We start from the raw sequence: 13,829 nt of genomic DNA, 5'->3' as shown, positions 1-13,829 counted from the left end.
GCATTGGCGCAGCGTGGTGGAGAGTGCTCCAAACTCCCCTACTCCTAAAAATGGAGAGGAGGCCTTAGCCCAGCTATGAGACGTTACAGTCTGTTACTTTGCTTTTTAATCAATACAAGCATTATTTTTTCGGATTAGCTTTTTACGTCAATAAATACTGCCCATTAATATACCATTTTACTAATATTAAAACAATTTTATCATTTTGTTCAAACATCATATTATCATTTACATTATTTAATTCCACTAAGTGTGGTAATGTATTGATACATGACAACACTGACATTACCGTAACGTGACAGTGACGTCACAAGGGCGCACAGAAATACTCGCTTCAGCCGAGGTGAAGGTTATTAGAGAAAACGAAAAATTTTATTGTAATTCACGAAATAATTATACTTTTTATATTATCAGATGACATTATTGACATAACAATCAGCTGTTGTCAAGGGTAGAGCGCATGCGCGGTCTCGAATTGCCTAAGAATTGTAGATCGTGTACAATGTCAGAAAAAAAACTTTGAATTAAAATTAAAATTCCTATAATTAGATTTAACTGTGGAAATTCCGTTTTACCTAGCCCAAGCATTTTCTATAGATAGTAAAGGTATACGAAATGAACATGCACAATTCGTTTACTATGATTACAGAAAAAAAGCTAAAAGGTCTATGTACACATAAATAGCACACAACACACACACAACACACATCTAGAATGTGAAGCCTGCTCTATTATATTAGGTGTACTAGTTATAGGGGTAGCGATTAGTGTTAGGTATATAAAGTATCCTTTCTTGGGGTTCAAGTGTGCTTCATATAAAATTTCATCAAATTCGGTTCAGTGGTTTAACCGTTAATAGCAGACAGACAGACTTACTTTCACAGTTATAATATTAGGTTAATATCAAAAGGCTACTCTACCACTACTCATGTTAAGACATTTTCAATAGCATCACAGAGTTTTAAAATCGCCAATGTTTCCCGTATGTTTGCCTCGGAAAGAACGTAAACTCTTAGCTCTGCCTGAATTTTTTCCGATCGTGTTGCGTTCGTCATCCCATCGGATTATGAGAGTAAGGTAAAGGAGAATGCACTGCAATAGGTCCCGTGTGAGAAATACCAACTTGGCCATAAACGAGTAAGGTTAAACTTTTTCATGTATTTACTATGTATCAAAATATACCATCCTGTTATATAATTTAGCTAGTTCCCACCCGTGACTTCTCCCACGTCTGAGAGGGACAGGTGTTATCTATCCTATTTACTTTTCTGTAGCTCTGACATGTATGCAGAATATCATGACCGTTTCAAACAAAACTCACTTTCGCAAGCAAGTATACAAGTACTATATTATATACTACACATATATATAATTGATCGTATGAAATAGGATAATCACACAGCATACTCTTATAACTTTTTGTTACAATTAAAATAAGCATGCTAGTGTGAATGGGGCGATTGAACAGCGCCGGCACTGGTATATCAGGGTACGCTCTACCCTTGATTGTCTTTCAAAACCCCTTGGTCAACGCTTCCACTTCACATAAATTACATTTCAGTTAATATTATATAAATAATAATTACCACATTTGAAAATATCAACAACGCTAATGTACCCTTAAACTACCCTAATGTGAATGTCCCACTGCTGGGCTAAGGCCTCTTCTCCCTATTTGAGAAGGTATGGAGCTTATTCCACCACGCTGCTCCAATGCGGGTTGGTGGAATACATATGTGGCAATTTCAGTGAAATCAGACACATGCAGGTTTCCTCACGATGCTTTCCTTCACCGTATAGCACGAAATAAATTATAATCACAAATTAAGCACATGAAAATTCAGTGATGCTTGCCCGGGTTCGAACCCACGATCATCGGTTAAGATTCACGCGTTCTTACCACTGATCTCGGCTCTATTTGAATAATAATGTTAGTAAATATTTAATAAAAAATATTACTAAAATAAACAACATCATCATAATTTACACCGAATTATATTTAATGGCATTTCATTGATAATTAAATTTTACAGTAATGGCATTGTTGGCAATGCAGCCTCGTAGCCAGTTCTTATTGATCGAGATCGAGTTGACGTTTTCACTGCAAGAGAAAAATCTGATTAAGAAACTTATAATGCTAATTAATATTGAGTTATTTTTGCAATACAAATTATCCCAATACGCTGGACATATACTCTCACTCTTGTCTAACACTCCGCAGTAATGTCCTCCAAACCGATTTCAGCCACGGCTGCCAATATCAAGAGAGATTAGCCAACTACGCAGGAGATATTATAGTGCACAAGTGTTTGCGCAAACACAGCTACACTCTCTATTCCCTAACTCTCATAATCCGATGGGACGGCAATCCGACACGACCGGAAAGAGTTCAGGCGGAAGACCAACGGCTTTACGTGCTTTCCGACGCACCGGAGTGTACACACTTCCAACTTTCAGACTCCAGGCTGCTACTGAAATTTTTCTGACGGAAAAATCCAATAATTTTTTATTGGCCCGACCTGGGAATTGAATCCAGGACCTCCGGGTCTGCGGGCTTACATCAAGCCACTAGATCAACGAGACAGCCAAGCTCCAGAGTAATTACAGGTACAAGGGACGTAACATCTTAGTTTCCAAGGTCAGTCTCGTTCGTTGACAATGGAAGAAATGATTAATATTTCTAACAGTGCCAATGTCTATGTGTGGTGACCAATTACCAGTAGCTGGCCCATTTGCTACTGCCTACCTATTTTAAATAAAAAAATACTATAACGTTCTTAAAATTATTTTGGCAATGAAAACTACATATGTATATCAATCAATCAATCAATCAACAGCCAATCGTTGTCCACTGCTGAACCTCTCCCAAGGTGCGCCAAAGCTCCCTGTCCTCCACCTTCCGCATCCAGTTAGTGCCCACCACCTTCTTAAGGTCGTCGGTCCACCTGGCTGGAGGGGCGCCTTACGCTGCGCTTGGCGATTCGCGGACTCCACTCTAGGACTCGTCTGCTCCAACGGCCATCGGTCCTACGACATACGTGACCAGCCCACTGCAACTTCAGCCTGTTAGTTTTGCAAACTATGTCGGTGACTCCGGTTCTTTTCCGGACAATCTCATTTCTGATCTTATCCTTCAAAGATACTCCGAGCATAGCTCGCTACATAGCACGCTGAGCAACTTTGAATTTGTGGGCTAGTCCCGCAGTTAGTGTCCACGTTTCGGCACCGTATGTCATGGCAGGTAAGACGCATTGGTTGAAGACTTTCGTCTTCAAACATTGCGGTATAGACGACTTGAGGACTTGACGAAGGTTGCCAAATGCTGCCCATCCCAAGCGAATTCTTCGATCGGCTTCCTTCTCGAAGTTGTTCCTACCGACTTGTATTATCTGTCCTAGGTAGGTATATTCACTAACAACTTCGAGAGGTTTCCCCTCGACGTATATCGGTCCCGGCACGACATGCCTATTGAACATGACCTTGGTCTTGTCCAAGTTTATACCGACACCGACACACCGGGAAGACTCGCCTAGGCTACGCAACATTTCGGTGAGTTGTTCCAGCGACTCTGCTATGATGACGATATCGTCGGCAAATCGAAGGTGTGAGATGTACTCTGAGGCGATCTGGATTCTGGCGATTCTGGATTGGACTGGGTATGGACCCAGTCCAATCCAGCGTCTTGAAAACGTTGGTGAACAGTTTCGGGGATATTACATCCCCATGTCTCACCCCTCTGCGCAGTTGGATCGCCTTCGTCTTACAGTCCTGGATGTGGACAGTCATGATAGCGGCGTTGTACAGACATCTCAGTACCTCGACATATCTCCAATCGATATGACATCTCTGCAGTGACTCGAGCACTGCCCAGGTTTCGATGGAGTCGAAAGCTTTCTCGTAGTCCACAAATGCCATACACAGCGGCTGATTGTACTCTTCAGTCTTCTGCACAATCTGCCGAACAGTATGGATGTGGTCCACGGTGATGTAGCCTGATCGAAAGCCGGCTTGCTCTGGGGGCTGGAACTCGTCAAGTCGTCTGGCGAGACGGTTCGTGACGACTCTTGAGAACAGCTTATACACGTGACTCAGGAGGGAGATTGGTCTGTAGTTTTTCAAGAGGGTTTTATCACCTTTCTTGAAAAACAGTACCACCTCACTCCCGCTCCACGTTTCCGGGGTCTTGCCATGTTGGATGACGGAATTAAAAAGGCTTGCTAGCTCTTTCAGGACCAGAGTCCCGCCTGCCTTAAGCAACTCTGTTGTGATTCCGTCATCTCCCGGAGCTTTGTTGTTTTTAAGCTGTTCTAGAGCCGCCCTAATCTCACCTTGGTCAACGACCGGGGTATATAGTAGTACGGGTGTATATAGTATAAATTAACATGTTTATAATATAAATTAACATAGCATAAGATATCAACGGATATTTAATATACTGGGACAGGATATTTTGCTTTCAGTTAGTTTGTTAGTCTGTTAGCTTTGTAAAGTGTATCAGAGTGACGCGTCCCAGTGTAAATGGTGTACCGACATAGTTTGTACAAGTTTACGGTTTGTTAGCAGTACAGCTTCATTTAGACTTTAAGACTTAACTTTTAATTTTGTTTCCCTTGTTTAAATGTGAACAAGAAAAACAAAAGTCAAATTCATTATTAAATATAGAAGAGTTAAACTTTCTTATTGATTTTTAAAAATCTACCAACGGTTCGGAAAGAAATAACTCATACCGGAGAAAAAACGGCGAAAGAAACGGTAACAAAATGTCCTTCCTTGGGGTTCAAGCTTACCGTAACCGTAACAGCCTGTGAATGTCCCACTGCTGGGCTAAAGGCCTTCTCTCCTCTTTTTGAAGAGAAGGTTTGGAGCTTATTCCACTACGCTGCTCCAATGCGGGTTGGTGGAATACACATGTGGCAGAATTTCAGTGAAATTAGACACATGCAGGTTTCCTCACGATGTGTTTCTTCACCGTAAAGCACAAGATGAATTATAATCACAAATTAATTCATACCAAATTTCATCAAACAAAAAGACAGGGTTACTTACGCATTTTACACATTTATAGTATAGATTTTTTAATGTTAGAAAAATATTTGGAGCCGTGATTAACTAAATTTAGCAATTGAAGATTGATTGTACCATTCGTCTTCTTTGTTTTGTCAGTTTTCTGGTCGCCCCCCTCAATGTGGGCTGTGAACATCGCCTCCTTATAGTTTCCGTAACCATCGCAATCCACGTCAGCACCCGTTCGACACTTCTCGCGGACACAGTCTTGAAAATATAACATTAAATGAATACCACTTTGTATATATGTATACAATACATATTTAGGAGCTGATATAGACGAGCGGAGATATTTGAAAACATAGGATTAAGGCTATGGGTTAATTTAGAAAAAAACTCCAAACACATTCCTCTTATAATTAATTATTCCTAGCATAAATAACGCAATAGAAAATGTTAATTATGATTAAGTATCCGTGTAATGGCTGAATCGTTACTCCAAGTGCAAAAGATAGTCTATAAAAATTCGTTGTTACTGTTTTGCAACGACATATTTTCAATATTATCATGGAATAATAAGTTTGTACGCTCTTCTGGTAAATTTTTACATACGTCCTTTTCCACTAACAGTAATTAAATGCTACGATAACAATCATCTCAAATATTACTGACTGAGCAGACTGATTATGTTTCTAATTTGACTGGCCGGTTGACGTGGTTGATAGATACTTGCCTTTCACACCGAAGGTTGTGGGTACGATTCCCACCCATGACAGACATTTGTGTGCATGAACATGTCTGTTTATCGTGAGTCTGGGTGTAATTATCTATATAAGTATTTACAAAAGAAAAGTAATATATTTAATGTATCAGTTGTCTGGTTTCCATAGCACAAGCTCTGCTTAATTTGCGATCATGGCCGTGTGTGAATGATGTCCCAGTATATAATAATTATTATTGTTAATCAAGCGCTTAAGCTGATTACACATACCGCAGTTCATATTCGATACTTCAACGCGTGGCACTTTGATGCCCTGAATAAAAGTACCATCTTCAAGCGCGCAATAGCACACGAACCTTCGACACTGAGGACAAACGCCTTACATTATGAGTATATATGAAATACTGGGGGCCAAATCTATTATGTAATACTGTAAACTTTATCGCATACAAATCGAAATGTAATCATTGCCGTCTAACCATTTTCCTATTCTACTAACACAACCAGTTGAGGTTCGGTCGCAGTTGGATCGGTATAGAACCGGGAACGTATCGTAACCGTTAATTAAAAGAATTGATTTCCTGCTACGCGAGGCTGTTTTATATCCTTGGGTTGTAACTCGTAGCATTATAATATATAGTTTACAATCTTTCTCAATAAATAATCTACAATAACGAAATTATTAAGATTTGTATTCATAAACTCAGTTAACCGACGTTTATCTTTTACACAATAATTTATTTAACTGGCAACAAAAGCACTAAATTGTCTATGGTTTCATCTTAATGTCTTTCAGTAGTGGTGTATTGAAAGTAGCCAGAAGATTACATGTGAGTAGTCTCATTAATACTTATATAAGTGAATTGATAGATAAAAAAGACTAAAGACATTGATAACAAAAAATCAGCGTTACGCTGATTGTATTATAATATGAAGTACTTGAACAGGCGCATAGAGCCACAGGGGAGTGCATTGTGGCGCATTGTAATGTAGGTGACCGTCTTTTCCGTATTTTTTCTTGAAATATTTCAACTCTTGTTTGCATGGCTCTGTAAATAATAAAGTAAATATTATATATTTTCGATCATTTATTTTAATTCTGGAAAATAATTTCGGGTAGATTAAACTCCAACCTTTCTCAAGAAGAAAAGCGGGACATTTATTTTAAATATACTAGTAAACGCTGTATATGCTTTGTCTTCTTTTTTTATCTACTAATTATGATGAACTGATGACAAAAAAGACTAATTATCCGTTATAAAAAGTTGATTAGTAAGGCCGTGAGCCGTTAATACACATTGAAAGAGCAAATATGTTACAAACCATTAGCCTCTAGCAATCGTTCATCACGCTTTCGTCTGACACCAGCTGAAGTTTGCACAGAGTGTATATCCTGACAAAAGCCCTGTCTACACACGAGGCCATCATCACACCCCGGCTCCAAGAATTCCTCTTCAACCTAAATTAGGCATTCAATTACTAGTGTTTTTTATTTATGTGTTCGCTTGTGTCATATAGATGATATAGCTAAGTCGTTAGAACATTTTCATCCTTATGTCTTCTTCTTTCGAATGTCTAATCAATTATGACAGAATGAGAGAAATCAGCGTTTAACAAAACATTCGCTAAGCATGTTTATAAGTAAGGGTGTTTATTTCTCCTTGCTTAATTTCTGTTTATAATTTATCTCGTGCTCGATGGTGATGGAGAACATCGTGAGGAAACCTGCATGTGGCGGATAAATATCTTCCACGTCTATTGATCAACTCGCATTGGAATAGTGTGGTGGAGGTGGCCCCAAACAGTTTAATTACAAATTAGAGGATGCTTTAGTAAAGCCGTGGAACATTTACAAGATGTTACTTTTTTTATAATTACCTCCATCTCATTGGTTCCATTCACGTTATGAAGAAACTTCTTAAACTCTGCACACTTTTGATTTAATTCTGTAACAAGACAATATGTAAGTCTATAAAAAGTACCTAATAGTTACGAATCTTTGCTTAACTAAAACTAAGTCTAAAAATTCCGATTTTACAGGTGTTTTTGTAAAAAAAATTAGTTTAAATTTTAGGTAAATGATATAAGCGACTTATATTTCAAAAATAAGACGCGAATGCGTTTATTATCTATGGTTATGATTAGGCTTATGTAATCACATTAAGAAGGTGCTGAAAACTTCGCACTTTATATGTCTATTGTACTAAATGCTCTTGTAGGAATTCCTTGCAAAGAGCATACAGATGCAAATATTTATCGTTAAACAAATCAACTCACGATGATAGGTACTGCATTTTCCACAGCAATTGCACAGCTCCTTATCTGGGAGATAAGCACCGAGCGGACATTCGTTCTCCTTCACAAGACCGCCCCGGCACTCGAAGCCACGACATGATATCGGACAGTCGCTACCACCTGATGGCGGTTCGAAGCGAAAATTGCGTCGGCTATATAAAAATGGATAATAGCAGTTAGACATCATTATGATAATATGATGAAAGCACCATCACTGTTACATCAAAATTCCTGTTACAGAGGCTACAATCGGACTATACGAAGTGTCCTTTGCCTCCCTGTTAACCTAGTACCACTCACTACCATTTGACAGTATTGTTTGCTATTCGTATGATAGTGGGTGGCGTAATGTATTATAAAATATTCTAGTATACTTAGTATCTTAGTAGCCTAGTATCCTTCAAAAATTCCACTCCATCTTCTTAGTGGTTGTTCTGGATTTCATCAGTGTAGTTATTAATGCACCAGATTTTTTGTAAACATTTATGTAATGAAGTATTTTAACTCGGAATGAAATGAGCTCCGAATAAAAATAAATAAGAACATATTACATAAACTAGTAAATATAATTTTTTACTTACACGCTTAGTGTATCTGTTGGTAAGGGAGGCATAGTAACAGGAACACCTGGAAACATTTTATTTGTTCAGGAGATATTCGAAGAATCCGTTTGTGTAATATATTGTTATGGTAAATGGACGAGTACATTGCGTTTGATAGTTTGACAAGTGCTGCAAAAATTTTGGAGTATTAAGACTATGTCCCATTCATCATTCACTGAAATTTGTGAGTTTAAAGAACTTAAATGATAGACACAATCTAATATCAAATATTGTATCCCCTTTTTTTCCATTTTTCATATTTTTTTATATTTTTGATGTTTTGTGGCGAGTGACTGCAGCGATTGCCTTTATTGATACCGTAATGATTTCGTTCTTAATTTTGTTGCACCTCAAAAGTTTCAAGCGATCGTAACAATTTGGTATAAGGTATATAAATGTAATATATATAAAATTTAAAATTGGATTGTGAAGTCATTAAAAAGGTTTAAGTTAAAAGCGTATTCGACATTATGTAATTCTTACATCTTCGGAGGATTTGGTCACAGCGAAGTGCCCTCATTTCTTGCTCTGGGTGACCCCAATATGGATTGCAACCCGCTCTGAAATCTGAAGAATTATGGTAAAAAGTATATGCAATAGTGTGATGATATTTGTATTTGATACTTTCTATTATGTAAAGAAACTTAGGAAATCTAATTCTATGAAATTAATAAAGAGTCACTTCTTCACCAATAACCTTACAGTTTCCGTTAATCATTTGACCAATCGAAAGCGTTTACTATTAACAGCAAGAAAGTGGTCAATTCAATGATCGCCAGTATTCATTATCGCTATAGCCTACCACCAATTTATACAAGTTTACAAGTTTATGTATGGTCAGCGTTGGTCGCCCAAGGCGTCGTCGGCTAACATCAACCAATTCAAATAAAATTAAAATTAGATGATCTGACTTTGATTAGCATTCCATAAACTAGGTTATTCATTTAAGCCACGCCTTCATAATCGTTGGTATAAAAAATCGTATTCTCTTATGCTATTGGAACTTCTAGACCCCTTCACAATGGAAGCAGGGATGTGCAGAGCATCATTTTGGGATCCCTTACCAATAGTCGTGACTGGTAAAAACTCTTCAGAGTCGAAATTATACTCATCTTCAACACACGACTGGTCTAATTCTATAAATAAAACGAAAAATATATTAGGAATTTAATAATTTTGGAAACAATTTAATCATTCCTTTATTAGGGCATAGATAGTTTTTCTTTTTATACACACTCACCTTATTCCAATCGAAGAAAGAGTTAACCTAAGATTACCATAATATTTTTAATTTGCTATATTATGTATTACACACGATTGAGCAATATATATATTTAGTTACAATACAACATTATTCCACTTAAAAAGTTATATTTACTTTATTTTTGCGTCCAAAGTTCCGATAACAATTTCATCAATACGAAATTATTATTCGCGAATCAATCTCGACCAGTTCAATGTTGAAGTTGTTTATTTATATTTACTCTTTTTGAAATAAAATATGATAAATTTCTATCATGTCCAAATGTCTAGTTTTTAAAAACGCAGTGGATACGCTATTCTGTAGCATTATTTTTATTAGAAATTGATCGATATTTACCTCGGTAAAAAACACAGTCATCACAGCAGCGACACTGACTATAATCAGCTGGTATGAGCATTGCTCTCCATTTTCCGTATTTCTTATCACAGTAGTTGCGGTACTCTGAAGGATGGACTTTACGCTCTCTAGTAATGAAAAATATAATAATGATATTAAAAAAAACTTTTGACAACAAAAAACAAAATAAGATAAATTCTCGTTTCAAATGAGTTTCTTTTACACAACATGGGAATTTCTTATAAATAATATTTTTAAGCATACTAATTTGACAAGTCTAAAAATATTACTATTTCTTTTCCCTATGCGGATTTAACAAACAATAGAGTACAGCTTCAGTTTATGGGTACCCACTACCCCTTGTCACATATTCTAACGCCAAACAGCAATATATAGTATTGTTGCGTTCTGGTTTGATGTTTGAGTGAGCCAGTGCACAGAAACAAGGGGCATAACATGGTTATGGTCTCATTTTGGTCTCATAGCGCACCGGCGATGTAAGGTCTAATTATTATTTCTTGATTGGCAATATTTTGGGCTGTGGTGACCTATTACTATTAGGTGGCCCATTTGCCCGTCCACCTATAACGTTATAAAAAAGTTATTAGAAAATATATGTACTTACATACACGAGTCACGGAATAGTTCACACTCCGTGCGATTACTGAATCGTGGACACTGAGGGCAAAGCTGGTAATCTACAAAGCGTTCAAATCATTAAACGTTTTAGAAAAAAAACACTGAGAAGTAACAAAGAGATAATCTAAGATAAGAATAGAGAAAATCTTCAGGCTCCAGATTGATATATCTTTCTTAGTACGTTCAAATCATTGTATTTGCTAAGGGTGTATTTTTCTATGCTTGCAGAAGTAGTCATTCTTTGCGTATACAAATCTAATTGTCTTTTTCTTAACTGTAACCATTAAAGAAAGTTAAGGGTAACAAGATTAAACTTGGATATGATATGTTTGTCTTGTTGTTACATTCACAAAACGATTCGTTTCGCTTACGAATGGTAGAATTTTCTACGAGGCGTAATTCGAAAGCGTTTAAAGGCGTAATATCGAATTGATAACATGTATGTATGTGATGATTGTTTTTAATCCAGAACTTGTTAAATATAGGGGGTGGGGGGACGTCTTAACAGTGTAAGAATTGAGATAATAAGAATATTAGTATCGAAATTCTTGTTTACAATTATATAGTTACCATATGTACTTCTACATATTGGCCTGACTTGCCGTTTACTTGGAAACTGAACCAGCGATCGCTTCGGACTTTTTTGTTCGCACTTCTCAAAATCAATGTCTAATTCATTGTTCCGTACAAGTGATAGAATTTCAGTTTCCCGCCAATATTCGCTTGTATCTTGGTTACGATTTATCAACATTATGAATGGGAGGAACTGTCAACAAAATTGATATATTCATTACATTTAACTTTGAAAATATTATTGCTAATTGTGAGTTTCCCGGTAATGAAAGAGTTAATGTTCCACCACAGGTATTGGAGCTTATTCACCCGTGGCAGAATTTCTTCTGACACATGCAACAGATATTTCACTTTACCGTCGAGTCCGAGATGAGTTACAATACATGAAATTTAAGCACATGCCAGGATGTGACCCCTTAATCTTCAGCTAAGATTCACGTGTTCACTGGGCCATCTCGGCTCAATACCTATGAAAACATAATAAAAGACTCTATGTTGCAAATGCTTTTAGTATAGGAATATTACGTTAAAGTATTTTTTTTATTGTAAATAGGTTAACGGACTGGTAAATGGGCTACCTGATGACAAGTTATCATTACTGTTCATAGACATTGGCGATGTAAAAAATATAATCATCGCTTATGTACCACTAACTCCCATTTATGTACATTAAATGCCAATGTACCACCAACCTTGGAAACTAAGATGTTATATCATTCGTGCCTAGGCTTACCCTTCAAACCGGAATATAAAAATACTAAGGTTTGCTGTTTGACGGTAGCATATGTAAAGTACCACGCTACTTACCCAGAAGGGCTTGCTCAAAGATCCACCACCATGTATATCCATAAAGTAGTATGTACATAAAAATGTTTTATTACCTTTAAGGGTTCATTACTAGTCCTATTCACATATGTATCTCGCTGGCTCAAGGACAGCAGTGGCACTTTACTATTTGCCAAACAATTTGGAAATAATAATAATAATACAATATAATAAATCATGGTTCTGCTATTTTATACAATATGTTTATATGAAAAGCTTGGGTGACATCGTCTGTGACAGATGTAGGCATTTTTTTTTCATAAATCTGTCGTAATGAGGCGGCAGACGGCAGATGGATTGAAAATTATGATGAATTAATAATTATTTTACCATACTAATAAATATCAAAATGTATATATCTGTGTTGTAATAAATCGTTAAGTAACGTTAGTCGAAGCGATTTGGTCTGAAGCCTGGTCACACTGTAATTACCTTTTGACGACTGTACATAGGTTTTAATAGGATATATCAATATGTTTTAGTCCTATATATATCCTAGTTACTCTTTATGTCTAATTACATATATTTGTAATCTCAATCTCAAGAGTACTTAGCCAACTACGCAGAAGATATTATAGTGCACAAGTGTGTGCACACAGGTGCACTCTCTATTCCCTAACTCTCATAATCCGATGGGACGGCAATTCGACAGGACCGGAAAGAGTTCAGGCGTAAGACCAACGGCTTTACGTGCTTTCCGAGGCACGGGAGTGTACACACTTTCAACATCCAGACTCCAGGCTGCTACTGAGAATTTTCTGACGGAAAAACCCAATAATTTTTCATTGGCCTGACCTGAGAATTGAACCCAGGGCCTCCGGGTCTGCGGCTTACATCAAGCCACTAGACCAACGAGGCAGTCAAACTCCGGAGTAATTACAGGTACAAGGGACGTAACATCTTAGTTTCCAAGGTCAGTCGTTCATTGACGATGGATGATGGATGGATCTTATGAAAAATATCTAGATGAGATCATAGACAATTTTTAGTTTTTATAGTTTTGACATATCCTAACAATATTTATATATATTACTAACTGTGAAAAATTTTAATGTGTACTGTTATCAATTAATACTTCCGGTCCTACATAAACGGCTAGTTCGGGTACATCTTGATGATTATTTATAAGTATAGATTAAAACTTCTGTTTAACAATTTAATTAGTAATTTCATAATCAAATAAATAGTTGATTCATATTTGTTTATACTTGGAACATTTTATTATATATTATTCTATTTATTAATGGCGCCTTCTGCTTGTCAGCTTCCGGCGCAATTAATAAATAGTGCTTATTGTTTATTTATATTTTCTCAAATTATGTCGATTAATCAATGCTATAATAATTTTGTTTTATTATAGCATTGATTAATCGACATAATTTGATAATGTAAGGATTAAGCTACTAGAATCTTATTTTACTGATCTGGCTAGGTTATCTGCTGCTTATCAACTTCCGGTGTAATATATTAATCTTTAATATTTAATGTTACATAATCCTGTATTATTAAATAATATTTGTCCGTAAATAATCATTAGAATAATTAAGATAAACAATGTTTAATATTATCT

At 36.6% G+C, this 13,829-nt stretch overlaps 2 protein-coding genes across 2 annotated transcripts in view; both read right to left on the bottom strand.

Annotated features, from left to right (window-relative positions):
* LOC126777054 (heparan-alpha-glucosaminide N-acetyltransferase-like) overlaps positions 1-13,829 on the bottom strand; it is a 102,400-nt gene that overhangs the window by 46,067 nt on the left and 42,504 nt on the right. The gene's annotated exons all lie outside the window — the stretch shown is intronic.
* LOC126777320 (uncharacterized) lies at positions 1,987-12,438 on the bottom strand. The gene is made up of 14 exons (XM_050500321.1): positions 12,316-12,438; positions 11,432-11,627; positions 10,848-10,920; positions 10,223-10,350; positions 9,687-9,758; positions 9,106-9,189; positions 8,604-8,647; positions 8,003-8,177; positions 7,604-7,671; positions 7,049-7,184; positions 6,665-6,774; positions 5,996-6,089; positions 5,140-5,271; positions 1,987-2,101 (listed from the first exon to the last, which is right to left on the bottom strand). The coding sequence occupies exons 1-14, from the start codon at positions 12,436-12,438 to the stop codon at positions 2,028-2,030; spliced, it is 1,509 nt and encodes a 502-aa protein (XP_050356278.1). The 3' UTR covers positions 1,987-2,027.

This window comes from Nymphalis io, chromosome 22 (assembly GCF_905147045.1).
Source record: "Nymphalis io chromosome 22, ilAglIoxx1.1, whole genome shotgun sequence".
Lineage (NCBI taxonomy): Eukaryota > Metazoa > Arthropoda > Insecta > Lepidoptera > Nymphalidae > Nymphalis > Nymphalis io.
The sequence above is the reverse complement of the archived record's forward strand: the minus strand, read 5'-3'. Positions and strand labels throughout refer to the sequence as shown.